At 53.4% G+C, this 23,033-nt stretch overlaps 2 protein-coding genes across 20 annotated transcripts in view; one reads left to right on the top strand and one right to left on the bottom strand.

Moving 5' to 3' along the window:
- Positions 1-23,033, top strand: part of LHX6 (LIM homeobox 6) — a 37,345-nt gene that overhangs the window by 11,200 nt on the left and 3,112 nt on the right. For 3 of the 5 annotated variants that reach the window (XM_025475022.3, XM_025475024.3, XM_049114486.1), the window contains exons 5-9: positions 189-409; positions 3,200-3,300; positions 3,483-3,578; positions 3,718-3,892; positions 12,057-14,282. In XM_025475022.3, coding sequence (XP_025330807.3) covers positions 189-409; positions 3,200-3,300; positions 3,483-3,578; positions 3,718-3,892; positions 12,057-12,361 — 898 coding nt within the window. In that variant the 3' untranslated portion in view covers positions 12,362-14,282. Of the gene's footprint in view, positions 1-188; positions 410-3,199; positions 3,301-3,482; positions 3,579-3,717; positions 3,893-7,243; positions 7,348-12,056; positions 14,283-23,033 lie in introns of those variants that run through there. The other 2 variants (XM_025475023.3, XM_035720581.2) reach the window with 2 other exon arrangements.
- Positions 1-23,033, bottom strand: part of MORN5 (MORN repeat containing 5) — a 57,917-nt gene that overhangs the window by 8,061 nt on the left and 26,823 nt on the right. For 4 of the 15 annotated variants that reach the window (XM_049114487.1, XM_049114489.1, XM_025475025.2 and 1 more), the window contains one exon: positions 7,539-8,227. The exons of 1 other annotated variant lie outside the window; for it this stretch is intronic. In XM_049114487.1, the coding sequence (XP_048970444.1) occupies positions 7,554-8,227 (674 nt within the window). In that variant the 3' untranslated portion in view covers positions 7,539-7,553. 10 more of the 15 variants (XR_007413112.1, XR_007413111.1, XM_049114494.1 and 7 more) reach the window with 7 other exon arrangements.

The following is a 23,033-nucleotide window of genomic DNA, read 5'->3' on the forward strand; positions in this document are numbered from 1 at the left end:
CCAGCTCAGCTTCAGATGAGCTGGTGCCTGCAGAGGTGTGGAGTATGGGGTGGATCCAGGCAAAGAGAACTGTATGGGTGCGCAAAGGCCAGGAGGCAGGGTGCTGGCGGGCCACTGGGATTTGGTGGGGGGAAGGGGTAGCCTGTCTGAGCCTTGCCACCCCCCTTTCCTGTCCCGGTGTCCCACAGCCGATTTGGGACCAAGTGTGCACGGTGCGGTCGACAGATCTATGCCAGCGATTGGGTGCGGCGGGCACGCGGCAATGCCTATCATCTGGCCTGCTTCGCCTGCTTTTCATGCAAGCGCCAGCTGTCCACGGGCGAGGAGTTTGGCCTGGTGGAGGAGAAGGTGCTGTGCCGCATCCACTACGACACCATGATCGAGAACCTCAAGAGAGCTGCTGAGAACGGTACCCAACCCGCCCCACCCAGCACCCTGCCACACCTCTGTGCCCAGCCCTCTCCCACCCCACCCCAGCACCGCAGGCACTGACCGCACTCCTCTAGGAGCAGGCACCCCCTTTATCACTTGGAGCCTGGGTAGGTGTGGGGCTGTGCATGGAGCATGCACTTTGGGCTCCATTCTTTGCTTGGAAGCAGGAAGTCAGTCTGCCTCTCCAACTGTTTCCTCATCTGTAAATTGGAGTTCATGATAAGACACCTTCTCAAAGATAGATGAGCTGATGTGTTGTAAAGCCAGGAGGCGCTCAACGAACCCTAGAGATGATTCTCATAATGGGGGCAGCTGGCTCCACTTTGGCTAGCTCTGGTTGGCCCGAGGACTGATCCCCCTTGGCTGCCTGGAATTGGCCGTAGGCCAGTCCTGGAGAGATAATTCGACTCTGTTCTCCCAACTCAAATGCCAGCAGCTCCAAGCTAGAGGCTTGGGGGTGGGGGTTTCATCCTGGACTGTAAGGAAAAAGGCCTTTGAGTCTGGAGATATGAGCTCCAGTTTTGCTTCTGGTATGCTGTGCTGACATATGGGGTTTCCTTTCTTCTCTGGGCCTGTTTCCCCATCTGTGCAAGATAGATGGTCAACTAGAAAGATCCCTAAATCTCTTCTGGCTCCAATACCTTGTCTCCCCAAGACACACAGACCAGCAGACAGGGTTCATATTTTGCAGGGACTGGGAAGGCTGAGTCACAGTTGGGTTGGTGGCTAGAAAGGGGTAGGAGTGGAGGTTGGATGAGGGCAGAGTCAAGGATCCTTTCCATAATATTCCTGTCTGGGTCTTTGGAAGCGGCTAACTTCTCTGTAATGTGCATTATTTTGTGTCATCCTTACAAAAACCCCGAGAAGTAGCTGGTGTGTCCCCATTTTACAGATGAGGAAACAGGCAGAGGTTATCTGCAGTATGTGATTTGCCAAAGGTTACATACTGGCAGGACAGCTTGACTCCAAAGCCCAGGCTTTTAACCACCATACAATACCACCCCATTCCCAAGCTCCAGGGACCCTCAATCAGACCTCATTAAACAAGGGAGGCTGCTGAGATGTGGCTGCCCCTCTAAGTTTCATTTTCCCATTGAAAAAGATGGCACATCAATCCTTGTCCTGCCTGCTCACCTTTGGGACATTAATAACACAAAGTATTTGTCCCATCTTCAGGGCCTCTCCGGAGGTATATGGACCACCCTGCCCCAATTTCTAGCCTGGGAACTAGTCAGGAATTCCCTGAGAGTTTCAGCCCAAGGCCAGCACTTTTCCCTGCCAGGATCAGGACTAAGTAGCCTAGGTGGGAAGCAAGTAAGGCTGGTGGTGTAGGAAGTTACCTGCAGTGGTGAGCAAGTCAGTAGTGGCACTGGGATGGAATCCCAGAAGTCAGGGCTCCCCTATACCATGGCTCATCAGTGACCCTAGGCTCCTTCCATATCTAGACCAATCAGGACCACCCCTAGCTACAGCCTTGCCAGTTACAACTCTTGCTCTCACATCTAGGCCAACCCCAGACTCCTATCTCGCGGGGGAGCTTGAAGGCCTGGGACCTCAGAACTCCTTTACTGAGCAGCCCTCAGTTTGGATTACTGTTTTACATTTATCTATTTATTTGTTATTTTAAAAATTTTAAAATTCAAGTCCCTTGCCTAACATGGGACTTCAACTCAAGACCCCAAGATTAAGAGATTAAGATGCTCTACCAACTGAGCCAGCCAGGCTCCCCTACTGTTTTACCTCTAAACTGAAACACACACCCATCCATCATAGAAATCTTAGAAAAGATAGTTAAGCAAAAAGAAGAAAATAAAGATCACTCTAAATGTCACTACCTCTCATATTTTGGTGTCTATCTCCCCAGATTTTTTTTCTCTGTATATATGGTGGCATATTTGTTCGGTTCGCCCCCAACGTAGTCGTTTTTCCCAAATTAAAAACAAATACAACTAATTGTGAACAGTGGTGGAATTACTGGTCATTTTTATTTTCTTCTTTGTGCTTATCTGTATTTTCTGAGTTTTTGATAAGGAGCATGTATGACCTAGAAAAAAAAAAATGAGTCGTTCAAAATAAAGCGGGATTGTGCTTAGTGTGATTATAAAAGTAATATAAGCGGAAAGAGAAAGGCTAACATACACTCCGGTTAACAGCATTAAATTTAGGGAAATAAAGTGACGTGATCGTGGCAAAAACCTCAAAAGTAGGCTTTTGCAACAATCATGCAATATTCCAAAAAACTGAAGATAGGGTCTCCCTGATTGCACTCCTCAGAGGTAACCACTGCTAACACCTTGGGGTACATCGTTTCAGCCTTTTTGCTTCCATACATTTTTACAAAGTCAGGATCACAGCTCCGCCACCTGCTAGCCTGCTAGCACCTTACCTCCACCAGCCTTTGGTTTTTCCAATTTAGCTGAGAGGGGCTCCAGTTTGGCGCCAGACAGCTGTAAGCCGCGAGGCGCGAGCGTGGCCCTGGGCAGAGGTTTTTCTTTGAGCCTCAGTTTCTTTGCTGTGCTGTAAAGTAGGGCTGCGAGACAGCCGCAGGGGACACACCGCCGAGCAGGGTCTGGTACTGAGCAAACGCCCAGCCCGGAGAGGACGGCCCCTTTTCTCAAGGAGCTCAGGGACTAGGAGCCTGGGATCCCCGCTCCGAGCCGATTCCGCTCCGGACCCTGCCAGGGACCAGCTGCCCCCACCCCCGTCCTTTCCAGGATGCCACTAGAAGAGATGGGGACGCGTGGTCAGCCACTTCTGTCACCCCCAGGGAACGGCCTCACGCTGGAGGGGGCGGTGCCCTCGGAGCAGGACAGTCAGCCCAAACCGGCCAAGCGCGCGCGCACGTCCTTCACCGCGGAGCAGCTGCAGGTACCGGGGCGCGCGGGGCGCGCGGGGCGCGGGGCGGGGCGGGGCGGGCCCTGCAGGGAGGCGGGGCCGCGAGGGGAGGCCGAGGCCCGCGGGGGGCGGGGCCCTGGGCCGGGCCTGTGATTGGGCCGGGTCCGCGGGGCCTCGGCGGGTTCCGGCCTCCCTGCCCCCTTGGCTCCCCGCAGGTGATGCAGGCGCAGTTCGCGCAGGACAACAACCCGGACGCACAGACGCTGCAGAAGCTCGCAGACATGACGGGCCTCAGCCGGAGGGTCATCCAGGTGGGGCCGGGGGCCGGGGCCGGGGCCGGGGGCTCGGGGCCCGGCGTGGGGCGCACGGGCCGCCCCGACGCGGGAGGCGACGAGGCGGTCCCGCCTGGGACCCTGCGCAAGGCTGAGGCTGCTGAGGCTGTCGTTGCAGGTGTGGTTCCAAAACTGCCGGGCGCGTCATAAAAAGCACACACCGCAGCATCCTGTGCCGCCCTCCGGGGCGCCGCCGTCCCGCCTCCCTTCCGCCCTGCCCGAGGACATCCACTACTCCCCGTTCAGCAGCCCCGAGCGGGCGCGCATGGTCACCCTGCACGGCTACATCGAGAGTGAGTGACCGGCCGCGACCCCTGGGCTGCCCGGCCCGCGCGGGGAGGGGGCCGGGGGCGCGCGGGGCCGCGCGGGGGGCGCAGGCGTGGGGAGGCCGGAGCCTTGGCGCCAAGACGTGGAGTCCGAGGTGCCGCGCACCTAGAAGTTCGGGGACAGGGGCCGGGCTCCCATCCCACTCTCTGCCCCAGGGAGTCGGGGCCCTTCATAGAGAAAAGCCATTCATCGGGCCATTCAAGAGACACTTTGCAAGTACGCCCTGTGCGCCCGGGCTCAGGGGCCAGGGGAGGAGCAGGATGCGCAAAATCTTTGCCTGGGTGGAACCTACGTTCTAGTGGAGAGGCAACACAGCACGGCAACCAGACGGACGAGAGCATGGTTTATTTGTTTGTTTGTTTGTTTGTAAAGATTTTTATTTATTCGTGAGGGACACACACAGAGAGAGAGAAGCAGAGACACAGGCAGAGGGAGAAGCAGGCTCCCTGCAGGGAGCCCGATGTGGGGCTCCATCCCCAGGCCCCAGGATCTCGCCCTGGGCTGAAGGCAGGTGCTCAACCGCTGAGCCACCAGGGCATCCCGAGAGCATGGTTTAATGGTGATGATTGCTATCAGAAAGGAACTGGATGCGAGCTTGTGGAGATGCTGCCTCTCAGCAAGCTGGGACGGGAAGGATGGTTAAGAATTAGTGAGATTCATGGATTGGGGAGGTAGCAGTGCGGGGCAGCAGAGGAGCTGCATGCAGGCAGGCCATAGCTCCGGAAGCATTGTGGCATGGGTGCGTTTAGGGTTGTCGAAGAAGGCGGTGTGGCAGGAGTATGCAGAGCTGGGAGGCGGCTGTGGGCAAATTACCTGCCCTCCTTGAATCTCAGTATCCTCATCTGTAAACTGGGACATTAATAATGCCTGCTTCGGGGGGTTAAAAATCCATTCTTGTGTTCAGTAAATACTCTTGAGTGCCTTCTGTGCTGAGCACTGGAATACAGTGGAGAACACAGTAGACCAAAGTCTGTGTGCTCCCGAGGCTCACATTCCACGGTGGGACATGGGTGGAGAGATCATCAACTAACAAAGGAAGGAGGAATGGCATGTCAGTGGGGACTGGGTGCCGTGGGGATGCTGGAGTGGGTCATGATACAGTGACCTTTGAGCAGAAATCTGGTGGAGACAGGGAGGTGGCCTTGTGGATTTCTGGGTGAATAAACATTCAGTGAATCTGCTATTGAGCAGGTGCTTATTGTGGATTTTCATCCCATTTGAGTGTGTTTGCTTCCCCAAAGCTGGGCATGACCAGAAAAATAGAAGTGGCCGCAACATACCCACAAACACAAATCCTCCCTTTTCTGGCTCCAAGTAAAAGGGAAAGAGAAAGGGGAATGGGTCAGAGAGAGCCCTGCTGCTTACTGGGCCCCTGCCATGTGCCAGACACTAAACTAAGCATGTTTGTAAACATCAGAAACCACTATCTCATTGTACAGATGAGGAAACCAAGGGTCTGCAGTAAGTTAACGGGAGCCAGTATTCTTTAATGGTTGATTGTGGGCTTTGAGGTGAGACTGTCAGGCTTCTAATCCCATCCCTGTCACTTACTAGCTGGGTGACATCAGGCAAGCTTCTTTGCTTCCCGGAATACCAATTTCCTCATCTGTGAAAATGAGGACGATAAGAATACTTATCTCAGAGCAGTGTGTTAGCAGCAGATGAGATCACTGACTTCAGGTCTCCAGCATTGAGTAGATGCTGGAGAAGTATTAGCTGCTCTTGTAATGGTGGTGGTGGTTCTAGCTGGCACAGCTGGGAGTGCAGAATCCTGCCTGCTGCACCAGGCAGCCAGTTGGAAACCCTGTCTCTTTGCATGGTTTCATTTCTGAACCATCTGCTCTGTAGGAGGGACTTTTCTTCCTTTCTTTTCTAAACAATGACTTATGTTGAGGCTGCACAGAGCCCACTGAACATCTAGATCATCTGTTAGAGGGGCCAAGGACCAGGAGCTCTCTAGGTACCAGGAGTCTGGGCCACCAGCTGTGGAGCTGGTAATGCATCTAGGTGACCCCTTTGGGAGTGAGGCCATGGCCTCCAGAGTCATGCCAAGACTCTCCCTACATACTTTGTTGATGAAGCCTGGGTGTGTCTTAGATGCCTAGAGAGGGGGCTGAGGTGCCCTTTCCTCTTGCCCTTGAGGTGGAACCCAGTGTGGGGCAGGAAGTGTCAAGGGTCTTTGGACCTGTTGCCTCTTGCTGCATGACTGAATAACACCTCAGCAGTTTGCTTTGCAGTTAACTAACGTCACAGGATTCTGAGTTTCCTGGGGCCTTGGGGCTTGGAAACTGATAGAAAGCTGTGGAACCAGACCCCAGAAAGATGCACGTATGCACATAGTTTTCAGTGTAATCCCAAGATGTTCATGGACTCCTAGAATACCCCGGGTTAAGCATCCCTAATTTAATACAACTGCCTTATTCTACAGACGAGGGAACTATGGCTCAGAAAGGTGCAGTGACTTGTCCTAAGTTACATATTAATTGTAGGTCTCTCTATAGGCTGTTTCCCCTGTGACCATGTGACCAAAGAGAAAGAAGTGTAGGAACAAGAGAAGCCATGGACTTTTCCACCGTAGTGGTAAAGCCCTGAAACAGGACATTTGAGTCAGATATAAGGATGGACTTCCCAGACAGTTTTAGATGTTGGAATAAGGTACAGTGATTCATGCAACCAATATTCAGAGTGCCTGCTAGGTGTCATACCTCACTCTAGGTATTGGAAATCCATCAAGATCTAGAGTCTGGAAAAAAGACAATTCCTGCCCTTGTTAGAGCTTGTATTCTAGTTGGCAAAGATAATGCCAAGTCAACAATAAAAATATACAGTAAGTCAGATGATGGTAAGCACTAAGGAGGAAAAAATAAAGCTGGGAAGGAGGATAGGGAGGGGAAAGGTGAGTGTTGGGCTACAGTCATGAATAGTATGGTCAAGGACAGCATCATTAAGGTGAAAAGTGCCAGATCCTCTAGGAGGTACAGAGTAAAGCCTGAGAGCTACCTAGGAGATAAGAAGGTACAGGGCACCAAGAAGGATCCTAATAATGGGGTACATTTTTGCATGTCAGTGTTAAACACATATTTGCTTAGGAGTGTTTATCAGAGAGCTGGGCAGTTATAGAGTAGCACTTTATAGACTATAAAGATTTTCACATAGAGCATTTCAACCAACCCTGTTGGAGTTTGGTGCAAGGCCACACACAGCCATTAATGGCCCAGGTGAAACTGGTCCCAGGGCTCCAGCCTGCTGAGCACGGGGCAGGTGGGCTCCGGCATGGAGGCTGCAGGATGGGCTCCAAGGCATCCTCTCATCCACAGGTCAGGTACAGTGCGGACAGGTGCACTGCCGGCTGCCTTACACCGCACCCCCCGTCCACCTCAAAGCCGACATGGATGGGCCACTCTCCAACCGGGGTGAGAAGGTAAATGGAGCCAGATTGGGTGTGGTGGGTAAGAGCCTTCCTGCCCAAGGATGGGCTTCTGGCAGGCAATGTGCCCAGCATGTTTCAGCCCCCACCGCGCTCCCAAGGCAGTGGCTTGAGCAGCGTGTTCTATGTGCAGGGGCCACTTCAAAGCCTCCCTATAGGCCCCACCCTCACCTTCTCCCCAGTAGTTGGCCTTCTTTTTTTCAGATTTGTGAATTTAGTTGCTTTGCTCTCCTTTTGTGGTTCCAAGTAAGGCTTACATCCCACACCACCCTGCAACCTAGCCTGTCACCTATTCCTCTCCCTTCCTGATTTTCATCCCTGTCTGTTGAGTGAATACCCCTATCTGATGGGGCCCTGGGATAGCAGGTGAGCAGGTGACCTTGGTCAACTGGCAGGGTCTCCCTTGTGGAAGCGGGATCTCTGGCTATCTCAAACATCAGAACTGAACAACCAGAAGGGCTGCTTAGACACACACTCCCCCGTGCCACCGGCTTGAAAGCTTTGTATTTAAGCACTGGCCCTTTTAAAACATTTTTTTTTTCCCGTAACCCATAAAACAGATAAAAGTAGTTAGAACTGCTCCAGGTGAAATCACAGAGCGGGTAGGACCCACTCCCACTTGGCTCCCTCTCGGTGCCAAGACACCTTTCAGTTAGCCTTGCAGCCCTCTGTCCTAGGAGGACCCTTTGTTTTAGGAGCGGAGAAATTGAGGCACAGTTTGCGCTAGGTCCCAGAGCCTGTATGGGAACCCATGTACGTCCTAATTTATTCAGCGGACATTTGCTACGTACTGACTTTGCTGAGCAGCCCCGAGTCAGTTGCCAGGAACATGGGGATGAGGAAAGAAGCGTTCTTGCTCTGTAGGGGCCACAGTCTGGAGGAGGAAACACGATACAATCACAACACAGTGGGATCAAACCTGACAGAGGAGCCCAGGGAGCTGGAGAGTCGGGGCACACAGCTCAGGAGAAACCAAAGAGGACTTTCTAGAGGAGGGCACTGTCTGCGCACATGCCTCATGGCTGACTCAGAGATTGTCAGGGAAAGTGTGAGCCACGTTGGCTCTCAGAGAACCCTGATCAGTTCAACACTGCTGGCACGCAGGCTTGGGAGGAACAGCGAGGGGGGGAGCTCAGGTGGAGGAGTCTGGACTTTGTCCTGGGGCAGCTGGGAGGCCCTGGAGGCCTCTTTTGTATTTTATTTTATTTATTTTTAAGGATTTTATTTTTTAAGTACTCTCTACACCCAATACGGGGCTTGAATTCACAACCCTGAGATCAAGAGTCTCCTGTTTTACCAACTGAGCCAGCTAGGTGCCCTTATTCTATTCTGTTCTGTTCTATTCTATTCTAATTTTTCTAGTTTTATTGAATGGAGGCCTCTTTTAGAATAATCGCGGTAGCGGTCCTTAGAGACGCAGGGAGCCCCCAGGAGTCAGCAGGTGTAGTGGGCCAGGAAGATTGGGCCAGTTCTTCCCAGCTGGAAGGGCCCCCAGGGACCTTCCAGGCCAGCAGAGCACAGTTTTGGCATGCCTCAGAATCACCTGGGAAGCTTGTAAAGAAGCAGATTCCCCAGCCTTACCCCTAGAGAGTCTGCTGGGGAGGCTTGGGGTGGGGACCACTCCTGTAGGATACCTCTGCTTACCCTGAATGAGCACCTGCTGTGTGCCAGGCTCTGCAGGGTGCCGTGGGGCAGGTATATGGTGCAGACAACCGAGTTGGACAGGTGGATTTCTAAGTAAGCCGTAGTGTGCGATACAAAATCCCACAGACCCGGTGGTGGGTGAGCATGCCCCAGGAACACCCAACAAGATTGTCCTGCTTGGAGCTAGAGCTGCTGTTGCTCCAGCAACTCATCCATTCACAGCAGGTGCTTTACACAATTTGTCCGATTGATGCCTTCCAAGCACTTTGTGGGTGTGGGGATGGCCGTTCTCATGGTAAAGACAAGGGAACCGAAGCTCAGAGAGGTGATGTGACTTGTGCAGTGATGCTGCCTGTCTGTTGGGCTCTGAAGTTCCAACAGGCCACTCATCACTTCCTTTCGGAGCACTTTATAGTTGACACTGTGCTCTCTCTGACTTCACCCTTCACAGCCTCACTGGGAAGGTGGTTCTTTTTTTTTAAAGATTGTATTTATTTATTCATGAGAGAGAGAGAGAGAGAGAGAGAGGCAGAAACACAGGCAGAGGGAGAAGCAAGGCTCCACGTAGGAAGCCAGATGTGGGACTCGATCCTGGGACTCTGAGATCACACTTCGAGCTGAAACACTGAGCCACCCAGGTGTCCCTGGGAGGGTGATTCTGATTGGCTCCAAGTCACACATACAGAAGCCTGGGCTCAGAGCAGCAGCTCACCAGCATCACACAGTGCATGGGGGCAGAGCTGGCCTCCGCCTTGAGACCGCCCATCTCGGAGCTGCCACTTGTCCCGTCAGACCAGCACAGGGACCGCACAGGCAAGCTGGCATCATCCCTGTCCTCAGGGAGCATGTGAATTAGAGCAGGAGGTGAGCAGGGTGACACAGCAGGTGAGCTGAGGGATGAAAGTGGCCTTTGAGGACCCAGAAGAGGGGGTAATGAGCTCCAAGAGAGAAGCAAGGAATGGGAAGATGGGTGTTCCATGTCGAGAGAAGAGTGATGCAAAGGTACACAGGCAAGAGGAGCCTGGGTGAGAGGGACCACAGGGCGATTAGTGTGACTGAGGCCCAAGGAAGTGACAGGGGTCACAAAGGAGGGAGGGAGCCAGGGCTTCAGGCTTTATCTGAAGGGCAGAGGGGAGCCTCAGAAATGTTTAGGGCTGGGCTCTGCTCTTGGAGCTGAGCCTTGTCTCCTAGTTACTCAGCAAGGCTTGTGGTTATGTCTGGTTCAGTTATGTCTGGTTCAGTCTGAAGGATGAGCCAGTCTCGGGTCTGGCAGCTTTTGCTCTAGAGGTTTCTGGCCCCTGGGTTTGGCTGCCTCACCAGAGTTTTTCTCTTGCTGGGCCTCATCTCCAACTTCACATCCAGCAGCTCTACAAAAAAATGTGTCTCCCTCCCACTTTCTCACTGTCACTCCTTCCTGCCAGCTCCTGGGGACCTTTTCTGTCCACTTCCTGCCAAACCCACAAGGATGGCCTGGTGGGTTGTGTGTGATCAGCGCAAGACTGTGTGTACTTTCTCCCAAATCCCTCCAGGCCTGGCTGGCCCAGCTGTAAGGAGACACAGTAATCCCTGGGCAGGCTCCTGAACCCACTCAAGACCAGGACCGGTCTGGCCAGTAGGACAGAGCTCTGAGCATTTGCAGGGAGCACCCCCTGCCTCCACCACATCATCATGTGGCCACACCTGCTTGAATGTTTCCGGAACCACCTTTCTTCTTGGCCATATCCTCTGATTCCACAATTTCAGAAGTCGGAAAGCTCTTAGAAACCAGGGCCATACTGTCATTGATCAGACGGAGGGACTGAGGCCCACAGAGGGTAGGGTCTTACCAGAGTTTTCTCTCTTTTGAGGAAGCTTCTCTTGATAAGAGCCCAAAGTCAGGCATCCCAGAGGTCAGAGAAGAGCATTGGCCAATGTGGGGTGAGACAGTGTGGTGTCAGCCCTGGAGTCGGGCAGGCTCTGAATTCCAGCTCTGCCACTGTCTCACTGTGAGACCTGGGAACACAGTCCACTTCTCTGAGCCTCCATTCCCGCCCCCACAAAACACAGGTGGTAACTGTTGCCACCGCCTAAGGTTGTTGCCAAGAGTAAATGCAATAATGATTGGGAGGCATGTAGCATGGTGCGTAGTACACAGTGTGCTCCATAGACGTTGGTTACCATGATTGTGCTTAGGGAGATCATCACCTATGCTCGCCTCCAGCTCCTCCTCATAGTAACCAATCTGGGCAAGGAATATTCCTGATCAGAAAATGGAACAGCCATATGGCCATGCCCACTGGATGTCCCTGGACCCCTTGCAAGTGCCTCCTGATGTATTACTGGGACAAGTCACCTCCCATTGACCAGCCAGCCAGTCATCCCGTGTGGGTGGCAATGAGAAGTCAGCCCGTCGCTTTAGGTAGAAGAGGGTGAGGGAAAGGGGCAGACGGTTCCTGATTACCCACTGTGTGTCTGGTACCTGGCTGCCTTCTGGCTTTATGAAGATCAAGGGAAGTGCTGGGCCCATTGCCCAGGGTATAGTAAGCATCCACGACTGCTGTCTTTGTGGCCTTGCAGCAGTAGAGGCAACGGGTTACAACAAAGAGAGCTTGGCCTGGGGCCCGGCCTGGGTCCACCGCTTCCCAGCTGTGTGGTCACGGGGCCTACTGACTTTCACCTCTCTGGGCCTCAGTGCCCTCCCTGTAGAACAGGCATAACGGCAGGACACACTGATGGGGCCGAGGCTTCTGTTCCGTAACGTAAGTAAGGCACTTGACGCAGTGCTGGGCACAGGGAATGGTGCAGTGGTCATGTCCTGCTGCTCCTGTATCTCACTGAATCCTCACCATTTGGAGAGAGAGGCTTTGTCAATCCCATTTTACAGATGAGGAAACGGGCTCAGCGAGGCACAGTAGGTTGCGCAAGGCCTCACTGCAAGTAAGTGACAGAGCTAGGATTTGAACCCAGATCTGGGCCCCAAGTGGTCCTCGTTCTTCATGCCTTCGAGGACCTGGAGGGGGGAGCACCGCCAGGTGTGGCAGGCCCCCAACTCAGCCACCTCCTGTGCCCTCCTCTTGCAGGTCATCCTTTTTCAGTACTAATGCTGTCTGTCCACGGGCACCCCACCACTGCCCCACAGCCGCCGAAAGCTGGTGTCCACGCCACTGCCAGGGATCCACCCGCGCCACATCTGCCCCTCACCCGCTGTCCTGATCGCCTCTGGCTGGACCCCTGGGCCTGGCCTTCCCTTCTCCTGCTGAGAACCAGAACCTGCCAAGGCACCACGGAGTCCTCCTCTCGGAAGGCAGAGCTCCCTGAAATTTGGAATCAGGGTGAAAAACAACGGCCTGTTTTTCCATTTAGACAGGAGTCATCTTCAACTTAAGCTGATTACAATAGCAAAAGGCCAAAGGCCAAATTGAATCTTGCAGCGCCAACAGCCTTCTAATTTACAGGTTTTCTTTCTTCCCATCCTGGCCTTTATTTACTTCTTCCTTGCAACCATCTCTGAATTCCGAATAGCCGACAACCCCCAATGTTATCCACTCTGTTGCTTTTGTCTGGAAAACTCTACAGTGTTTGTGGGATGTCCCCAAAGGAAAGCTATGTTCTAATTTTATCATTTCCATCTGTCTGGTTATGTCAAGTTAATTCAGAGAGAGAAGAGACACTGACCAACCCTGAGAGGCCCAACAGGGCAGAGATGGAGGCCGGTCCAGACCAAGAGGCAGGGGGATAGGCGGGGGCTGGGAGGGGGGTGGCCAGGACTCCCACTGGAGAACGACGACGTAGCATGCTGGGTGTGGGAGGCACTAACTATTTCAAGGAGAGAGAAGAGAAAACTCGGGGTATATATGGGGAGACTCTGTTCCTACCTAGTTATCTGGCATCCATACAGGACAGCTGGCAGAAATGTTACTTGATATGTATGAGGGCATTTCTGAATGCTTGTGCCGGTTAGAGTCAGGGGCCCTTGTTGGCTACTTGCTGACTCCTGATGGGGGCACTTGGGCCCCCAAGGGCCATGGGGGCTTCCTTGGAGGGAGGGGCCCTTCCTGGGGGGAGCTGGGGAAATGGAGCCCGGGGACATGGTGGTAAGAATGCTAATTCTGGACCCATTTCTGAGTAGAGAGAAGGCGCTTGCTGCCTAGGTGAACCTGCTGAGCCCAGAATTGCAGGGGACACTGGTGGGCTCCCCCAGTACCCCTGTGCAGAGCCAGCGCCTTCCCCCACTCGGAAATGTGGAGGCCAGACACGGCTGTGCTCACGACCACCCTATTCTGCTGCAACTCTTCCACCCCAAACAAAAGGGCTTGGGCTGCACAAGACCACGATTTATGTTTTCAGGAGACGCCCGTTTGTCCCAAGCTTATCCTGTAATTTCAGAATTACTTAGTGTCCTGATGCATTACCTATTAGAGGCTGCTAGTAAGCATGTTCTAGCCCAAGTCCTCCCTCCTGCTTTGGTTAACCCGATACATTGCTTTTGGAAGGAGACTCTAGGACCGGGAAGGCATGTTCATGGCACATACGTATCTGCTGTCCCTGCTTTTGCCCATGGTGGACACCGCTGATTGACTGCATCCCTCTCAGAGTCTGGATAAGGTTTCGGAATCCAAATGCCTGAAGTTCGGCCCTTAAAACGAATACCTACCTGCCTTTCTTGCTCTGGGACCTGGAGGAGGGCGAGGCACAGGTGTAGCCTGAGAAGGGAACCTGCTTCCTCTCCCTTCCAAAGACAGTTCCATGGGACTCAGAGCCAAGCGGAGGTAGCACCGGAATGCAGTCAGCGCAGCCCTGTTCATCCCCTGAATAGCCGATACCTGGCACTGCACAGGATGCTGATGTTAGCAAGAGAAGCTTGGGCCCGATCCCTGGTGAGTGGGGAGCTCTCATGTTTCCTTTGATTTTTTGCTCCTGGTGATAGAAGCCCTGAGCACAGCCATGTGGTAAGTGGCCAGCCAAGCCCTGCCCAGGGTCACCTAGTTCCCACTCTGCCTTGAGCCTCCCGCCTGGAGGTCTGTTCCTTGCGTGGATCACGTGGTTGTAGCATGTTGCCATTCAGACATGTCTCCACTAGCCTGTTAGAGCAGCCTGGGAACGCACAGGCCACCAAGACTATTTATTTAAATATAAAACAGAGGGAGAAACACACACACACACGGAAAAAAAAAAATTGTAAGCACTTTTTTGGTAAAACCAATGTCTGTTTTGTTACATACCTTTCATGTTGTGCTTTGTAAATGTCCTATTTGTGTAATAAATAAAGTTAATGCAAGTAGAAGTGCTGGCACTTAAATCCAGAACATGATGGGATTCTGTTTCTTTCCTGCTCTCTGGTTAAGGGCTCAGGCCCCGGGCCTGTAGGCAAGTGCTTCCTGGACAATCGGTGCTATGTCCCAGTTAGTCAACTGTGCTGCAAAGGCATGACGGTGAGTTTCTTCTCCAGTCTAAGCTTTGTGGGCAGTCAGGTTGGCCTCCTCCATGTCACTCCCACACAAATGCTTTTTGCCGGGCCCTGTGCTGGCTCTGCAGACATGGTGACGGGCCTAGCCCACCAGCCCTAGAGGAGCTCGCATTCTGGCCAATGCTCTGACAGACGGATCCGTCCAACAGGCTGTGGGGCCTGGGATGCTGAGCCAGATCCTATCAACCGAGAGGACAGTACAGGTGCAAAAGAGGAGATGCTGGGGGACTAGGGAAGGAAGCACAGAGGAGCCTGTTTGGAAGATGCAGGAGAATTTCGTCCAGTGAAGCGAAGGGAATATGGGATGGGAGCCAGGGAGCCAGGAGACGAGGCTTCTGCTTTCACACCAGTCTGGGTCTCATACTGGGCCTTACTGGGTTCCAGAGCCGCCATAGAATCTGGGGAGTGACAGAGAACATCCTTCTGCTCATTGGCAACTTTTCTTTTAGCAGCAGAATTGGTGATTAAAGCCAAAGCTCTTGAGGAGGGCAGTGGAGCGGCCAGAGTTGCTCAGAAACCTCAGCTCAGGATGTACATCGTCCTCACCCCTGCAAGGCCCCCGTCTGGATTAGTTGTTTCATCTGCCATCTCTGATCCCGTCTCTGCCGCTCCTCCCTCCATTCTTCCGATCTACTTATCAAATGTTGATTTAGATATATGTATATCTTTTTAAAAAAGATTTATTTATTCACGAGAGACAGACACACAGGGAGAAAGAGGCAGAGACATAGGCAGAGGGAGAAGCAGGCTCCTCACAGGAAGCCCAATGTGGGGATCACGCCCTGAGCTGAAGGCAGATGCTCAACTGTTGAGCCACCCAGGTGCCCCTAGATATATGTGTAGATCTCAAATATAGTTTAAATTATGTGTATGTGCTTCTTTGCATGAATGTGCCTTCTGTTTCTAAAGCACAGCTTGGAAACCCCTATGGAGCTCAACCCTGTTATTCTGCAGAGGTGACTGTTGCCCTAGAAGGGAGAGGTAACCCTCCAGGATCCCTCTGTGGCACAGCTGAGCGTGCGCAGGCCACCCTCTGACTCCTAACTCTGCCTAGCATGCCAACTCTGGGTCACTGGTTTGAAGGCCGCTTTCCCTCCCCCCGCCCTCCCACTACAGACCTTGTCAGAACCTTCATAGACCTGCCTCCTCCTGGCAGCTCTTGGTGAGCAAGGGACAAAACATGGGGTGGGTGGGGCTGGGCCGGGCTGTGGGATCTGGCAACCTCTAAGGAGGGACAGTTATGCAAAGATCCAGGATGCCTGTGGCCAAAGTGTTGCCCTGGAACATGTCATCCCTTCTCTTCTGGTTTTCTGCTGACATGTGATTTTGGGGTGGTGTTGAGGAACACCTGGGAAATAAAAATGCATCAGGAAGTGGCAGCCAGGAATGCACACTGCTAGACTCCATTCCCAGAGATTCTGATTAGCATGTCTAAGGTGGCGCCCAGAAATAATCTAATTTATAATTTTGCCCAGGTGACTTTGATGCTGGTGAAATGAGGATCCCCTAAGAAATTGTCTCAGGAAAGTACACTTGGGGCCACTGAAAGCTGCAGAAAGACTTTTATTCCTGAGTTAAAAGTCAGGGTCTGGAAGTTTAGACTGCCCTCAGGGCCAGCTGCCGCCAGCAGTGTAGACAAAACTCTGGCGGAGGTGATAGCGAAGCTCACAGCTTCGGTCGGTGACCCACAATCTCGTCCCAGCCCTTGCGACACGTCCTGATGATCCACTCATGCTCGTCGTCGTCTGCGGGGGAAGAGGAAGAGCTGATCATGCTTGGTGTTCGCCGGGCCTTCTCTGGGCTGGGAGATCGGCAGGTGGGGTCCAGGGCCTGGGGTGCCCTCCAGCACAGGGGTGTGGCCTCAGTGGCCAGTCAAGCTCTGTGTTGGGAAGGAACCCACTTTTGCTGAACCCCAATCCTTTGGTTGCCTGGGCTTGGGGAAATTGAACACGGTGGGGTGTATGGATGGCAGATATCACTGAGGGAGGCAGGCATGAGGTCACCTGGCCATTCTGAGCTGGGCAGCCCCGACGGGCACCCAGAGAGCAGCTTGCTCGGGCCTTAGCCCTCTCTGCCCCCCACAGAGGGTACCCCCAGAACAGCCAGCCCTGTGCTGTGAGGCCTTGCTGGTCGTGCCAGGAGCCAGAGCCTTCAGGTCTTCTTCGTTTCCTTTCTGGGTTTTCCACTGTAGACCCTTATAAGAGCCCATATGGCTCTGCAGGGGAACCTGACTCCCCCGTAGACTCAGGTCCTTTTGGTGGGGAATAGAGAGGAGTTGCAGATACTTCTGTAGGCCCTGTGCTCCTCCTTTAGCTTCCTTAATTTAACCCTCATGAGCACCTGCCGGCAGCAATCCCGCCATTGTACAGATGGACAGGCAGGCTCGGAGAGATCGAGTCACCTGTCCACAGCCACAGGTTAGTAGGTAGGAGTGCCTCGAATGTGAACCCTGGTTTGTCTGAGTACGAAGCTTGTACTGGTTTTCAAGCCGTAGAGAGAGGGAATGGAGCACAGTCTTTAGGCCCCCCACACCACAATCAATCATCTCTCTGGGCCAGGGAAGGCTCATCTGGGGGCTGACTTATTTTCCTCCATTATCCCCCAAACCCATACCCAGGCCCTCCCCTACCTCTGGCAGGGACCCACTTTAATGGTGGGATACATACCCCTAAAAATGCAGGCAGCTCCGTAAAATGTGCGCTGTTGTTTTGTGTGCAAATGTGGTTTTAATTTACCACCATAAATGGCATTGTACTATGAATTTCATTGTGTCTTACTTTTTTCACTCAACGCTACATTTTCAAGATCTATTCTTGTTGCTAAATGCACATCTAGTTCTTGGCTTCTTACTGCTGCCCGATACTTGGTGGTGGCTTCTGAGACGTTCTCCTCCCCATCGGGGATGGGTGGAGTGGGGGGGGTGGACATCCAAGGGGGCCACCTCCCCTGACCAGAAGTTCCGCTGGGACCAACATTCTTGGGCGTAGCCCTTCGTGGACTCATGAAGGACGGCCGTGGAGTCATGAACGCACTTCATTAACCAAGACTCCCAGCTGAGCCCAAGTTCTCGTCATCACACCACCGTAGCTGGCCCTGCCTCGTCCCTGCTTCACTTCACGGCCGGCCTTTCGTGTCAGGCCCTGGGGACAAAGAGAACTAGCCCAAGCCCCTGCCCTGGAGCGGCTCTCCTCCTGTCTCCCGACCTGCCGCCTCCCGTCTACCGTCCAGTCCAACGGATGGGAGACAGGCCTACCCATCCTCCTCGTAAACAGCAGCAGCCAGGGAACCAGTGCACCCCCTGAGAGCTAGCCTGAATCCTGCCCTCAAGTCAGCCCCCCCCCCCCCGCCCCCTTCCCCTTCTAGGAAAGCTCTAGGCCCAGAACCAGAGAGGTGGAGACCTCTTGACAACCTACTGTGTGCCCCATGCTTTACAGACATCCGTCTCGTCGAGTCTGTGTGACAGTCCAGGAGAGGGGGAGATCACCCCCATTTTAGACAAGTAATGAGCCTTGCCCCACCTCCACCAAGGCCCATCAGACTGCAAAGCCTGACCATCCCCCCAGGGCTGGTGCGGGAAGGCGGGGAGGGCAGGGAAGGCAGGGAAGGCAGGCCGCCCCCACAGAGCCAGTGTCCCTGCCTCCTCCCCACTGTTCCTTTGTCCATAACCTAAAGGAAAGGCTCCCGCCCAGCCTCTCTTGCCCCCGAGGACTGCCGGGAATCCACGCGTGGCTGTCAAGGCCTGGCGGCGGGGACGGGGACGGCGGCGGCACACAAGGAGTTAAGCGCTGGTGAAGCCCACTTTTGCCACACCGCGAGCAGAGCAGCGGGTTGATAATTACAGTTCTGAAGTCTCTGGGCTATTCGAATCCGTGCAGCTGCAAGCTCTTCAGTGCTAACCCCTGAAACCAGACAAACTGAGTTTATTGTGCTAAACCAGCCCCGGGCCCCTCCCTGATCGTTACAAATTGACAGCAATGGACTTAACAGCCTCTCCACTACCCCTCTCGCACTCTACCTGGCGGCACAGCCACCAATTTGAATCACAGATGCCTCCCCTCCAGGCAGCTGCTCGCCAACCCTCCCTCCACCTCCTCGGCTGCTCCCTGCTCCCGCCGCTCCCGCCGCTCCCGTGGCCCCTCCACGCCAGGGCGAGGCAGGCAGCCGAAGCACATTTCATCAATATTTAAAATGGAATTAAACCTGCGGCTTTGATTAATGCCTCCCAGATTCTGGGGGTTGTGATTACTATTTTGCAAATTGCAATTGTTGGAATATGTTAATATGATTGTCTGAGAACATCTTCACCTTCTTAGATAATTTTCCCCCTTTTTGTCGGGAGGGGAGGGGAGGGGAGGGGAGAGGAAAGGGGGAAAAGATGGGAGGGGGGACACCCCGGCAAACTCTTTAATCAATTGTAAATTATTACCCTGGGCACAGTTGCCGGTGGTTCAGAGGGGAAGGGGAGGGAGGGAGATTTCTGGTTTGGTGCATTTATCTTGAAAAGTTTTGGTCTTGTTGGCTCATAATTCCGCTCTGGGACGCTGTCCTAAGGGAATAATCTATTTGTCTATTATTTAGAACCAAGGAAACTGAAATAATCTATGTCTCTAAAACAAGAGAATGATGACTCTGTTGTATATTCATATAACAATTGATTTCTAAACGGGGACCATGGGCCAGGTATTGTGCTAAGTTTTATGACAGAGTGGGGGGGGGGGAGGACAATGGGATTTAGCAGCTCTTGAAAAAGTAGGGCTATGAAGTCTGTATAGCAACACAGAAATGTTTTTGATTTGACAAAAAAGGTGGGAAGAGGCAAGAAACAAAATTACATAATATAATCTGTAAACACTGTGCTCAGGAGAAAAATCGTAAAATAACACATTGGATGTGAATAATATGCATCTCCCAGCAGTGGAACGTGAGAGGTTCTTCTGCTTTGGGTATTTCCCAAATCTTCTTAATGTGTATTGGCAATAGAAAAAAATGAAAAACAATTATCTCTTTTTTTTTTTTCCTACCCTCCAACTTAATGCTTTGTTAATTTCATGTATTTTTGGTCATTGGAAGAAAAATATTTCTCGGTTCCTAGAGACACCAACGGGGTTCTTTAATTTCTACAAAGTAAAAGAGCCAGCATTAAAATGTTGGTTAAAAAAATGGGAGAATAGACAGATTTCCTGAGCAGAAGAAATCCAAACAATTTCTGTGAATACTCTGCCCTCAGGGAGGTGGAGCGTAATTCCCCCTCCTTGGGCGTGGGCCGCAGAGTGGCTGCCTCTCCGTCAGGACAGTTTAGGAAGGGAGCAAAACACGGCAACAAAAAATAGTAGCTTTGGCTTGCCTTAATCACCATCGGCGCTCTTTCCCCGAGAACTGATTTCTTGGCAACAGTGCACAGCTCAAACATCACTTTCTTGGGGATCCCAGTCTGCCTGGGACCCCTCTTCGCGTTCTCTTCTTCATAGCGCAGGCTTCTTCCTGTAATTGTCTTGTTTATGCCTGGATTGTCAGTCTCTCCCATCAGACCGGGAGCCTCATTGGCTTGTTCAGTGGTATCACTGGTGCGTGGACCAGTGTGTGGCATCGGAGGCGCTTAGTCCCTATCTGCTCAGTGAACGAAGGAATGAGTGGATCATCCAGCCCTATGGCCCACCCCGTGCCCAGTGCTAGGGGAGGGGTGGAGGACAGAGAGGGTAGACAGAGACCTAGCAGGGGGTGTTTGCCCGGAGGCTTGACTCAGATACACCTCAGGTTCAGGTCTGTTTGCCTTTGGGCCAGAAAGATTTCTTTATTCTGGTCTGAAGCTTTAGAAGCGGCCTCATTGCCACATGCAACTCCCTCCCCACCATGGCACCCCCAGGAATCTCACCAATCACTAGGAGAACTTGGGCTCCTTATAGAGAAGAAAATGAACTTTCGGGGAGAGATAGACCCCAAATCTGACCGTGAACGTTCCTACTGTGAAGCCTTGCCTGGAAAGGGTCCCCACTCTTTCCCCTGGACCCCAAGGCCCTCCATCCAGGCCTTTCTGATCTCCAAACTGCCTCCGACCTTGGGCCACCCTGGAAAATGCAGCCCACCTGCTGTACTGCAGTCCCCGCGTGTGCATGCAGACTGGGGCCTCTCCGCCTGTCCACACACCAGGCTGGGGGCAGGGACAGGGCCGCTCAGAGCACTCCCCATTTCGGGGCCTTAGTGTATCTAAAAGTGAGGAAAGGCCCAGATGAGAGGAGAACAATCGCAGTGTGGCTTAAACACGTATAGTTAACAAATGCTTTCCACACTTGTTACACACACAACCCAATGCAATATAAATGTGTTATTCCAGGCTGTCGTTCAAGGCAGCGTCAAGCCCACAGCACAGCTAATGGTCGAGTTCTCGGGGGGGGGCTGTGAGGTTGGCGTTGTCTGGTGAACGTGGTCTCTCGGTGCCGCCATACTCCGGACCCAAGGCCACTGGCAAATGTGCATGGCTGAGCCCAGTGCCCTCCTGGATGTCCTCCGCCCCCCAGGCCCTGCCTGGATGTCACCTTCCCTGACTCAAGCTGAGGTCATGGTTGCCCCCACCAGCCTCCAGCAGGTGTGACTAATGTACTCCTGGTCGTCGGAACCTGGTGCAGATCCGGCACTTAAAAAGCAGTTAATAAATATATGCTGAATGAATGGAGAAAGAAATGTAACGTTGGGGACATAAGAGTAACAGGCTTCCCCTGTGGGATTTGGAAAAGGGGGAAGAATTTCTTCCCCACCCTCAGCAAATGGGAGCTCCTCAGAGGAGGCAGAACAGATATGCCATATGCAAGGCCAAGGCTGCTGTTTCCTCTTTTGTTTTTTGAGGTCATAGGTGGAGCAGCTCCACCGCACAGAAAGGATGGGTTGTTTGGGCTCGTTCTGGGGCACCAGCCACGATTTCGAAGCCCAAAGCCCTGGCTGGCCTGGGGCCTGCCTCACAATGAGCAGGGGAGGGCAGGCCTGCACAGGCCACCAGCAGGATCACAGACCGCGTCATTAGTGCAATCCAGGGTCAGATCAGCGCAGTGCAGGGGGAGGAAGAGATCCTGAAAACCTCCCAACAGGTGCAGGGCAATATGAGCTCCCAGGTGGTTGGCAGGAAGGCAGCAGCATAGTGGCTAAGAGCATGGGCACTGAAGTTTGGCTGCCACTGCTCGGAGACCAAGTGGCCTCACCCCTCTCTGGGTCTCATTTCCTCATCCACCAAGTGCCCCCTGAGAGGTTTCCTATGAGGATCAAGTGAGATCATTCCTGAAAAGTGCCTAGCACAGTGCCTGCTACACAGGGAATGGCAAAAACCAAAAGAAAGCCAGAGGTTGTCTCTTCAAGGTGAGACTTCAGGGTCTGTGCATGTGACAGCGCAGCATAGACTGGAAGGAGTTCTGGGTCCAGTGCCCAGCCCTGGTGCCAACTTGCCGGGTGATCTTGGACAAGCCACTCTCCCTCTCTGAGCCGGGCTCCTTGTCTATACAGGGGGTTTGACCAGACCTCCTGCACAGCCAGGATCAACAGCACCATGTTGGCACCCAGGAAGGAGGATCTGTGATCACCACTTTGAGGGCTCTCTAATTCCCTTACTGGATCCTTTCAAGAGTGTTCTTAAGGGACTCTCTCAGAGCACCCTGGGACTTCTCCTTTCTTGTGGGGAGGAGGGAGGACCTGGGGCAGAGGAGGTCTTTACACAAGGATCAGCATCCTAGGAACCACAGCTCGGTTAATGATTTTTTGTTCAAAGTGAGGTGGGCAGGCTGGGGCAGGAGAGGGCGGATGGGTGGATTCGGGTTATCAGGCTCCCACAAGCCAGATTCTCTTACCTCTGGGCGTGCCTTTGGGCTGAGCATACCTGTGGTCGCCTCTGCTACGCAGCAGCCTCCCCCTGGGACGGGGAGGGGGCCAAGATGAAACCAGGGAGGGGAAGAGGTTCACACTGGCAGAGCACCTAGGAGGTGCCTGGTTCTGTGGAAAGAAGGTCACGTCTCTCCTCTCCGCAGCAAGTGACACAGGTCATCCCCATTTAAGACAAGAAACTGAGGCTTCAAGGGGGGAAACAAGTTGCCCACTTCATCTGCCAGGGCTCATGGTCCTGGCGCAAAGGCCACACTCACGCTGTGTGTGCACGGCCACAAATGGGAGTGTTTCCATCCAGTTGTGTGAATGTGCATGAGAACCTCCCTAAGTGTGGGCGTGGGTGTGGGCACAAGTATGAATACGTGTGTACTGTGAGTGTGCAGGTGGCTGTGTCTGCGGTGCTCAGCGTGTGTGTGGCGCTCAGAGTGTGACAGTGTGTGACTACCTGAAGTCTGAGTGTGCGCTTGAGCAGCTGCCGAAGGAGGCGGCACATCCATCCCTCCGTGACAGCCTAGCGCTCGCCCACAACACCACGCCAGGCCAGACTCTATCATGGGGGCTGCCCTCCTTTCCTGGGGTCAAGACCGACTCACACGGCTCCTGTGTGACCTGGGGTTCCAGGCGGGGTTGACAGGTGCCCCAGCCCCTGGGCAGTGCCATCCTCAAAGCCCAGCTCCACCCTCTGTGCAAAGGCAGGGCCGTGTGAGTGAGCAGGTGGGGCAGGGCC

The sequence above is a fragment of the Canis lupus genome, chromosome 9 (assembly GCF_003254725.2).
Source record: "Canis lupus dingo isolate Sandy chromosome 9, ASM325472v2, whole genome shotgun sequence".
In the NCBI taxonomy this organism is placed as follows: Eukaryota; Metazoa; Chordata; class Mammalia; order Carnivora; family Canidae; genus Canis; species Canis lupus.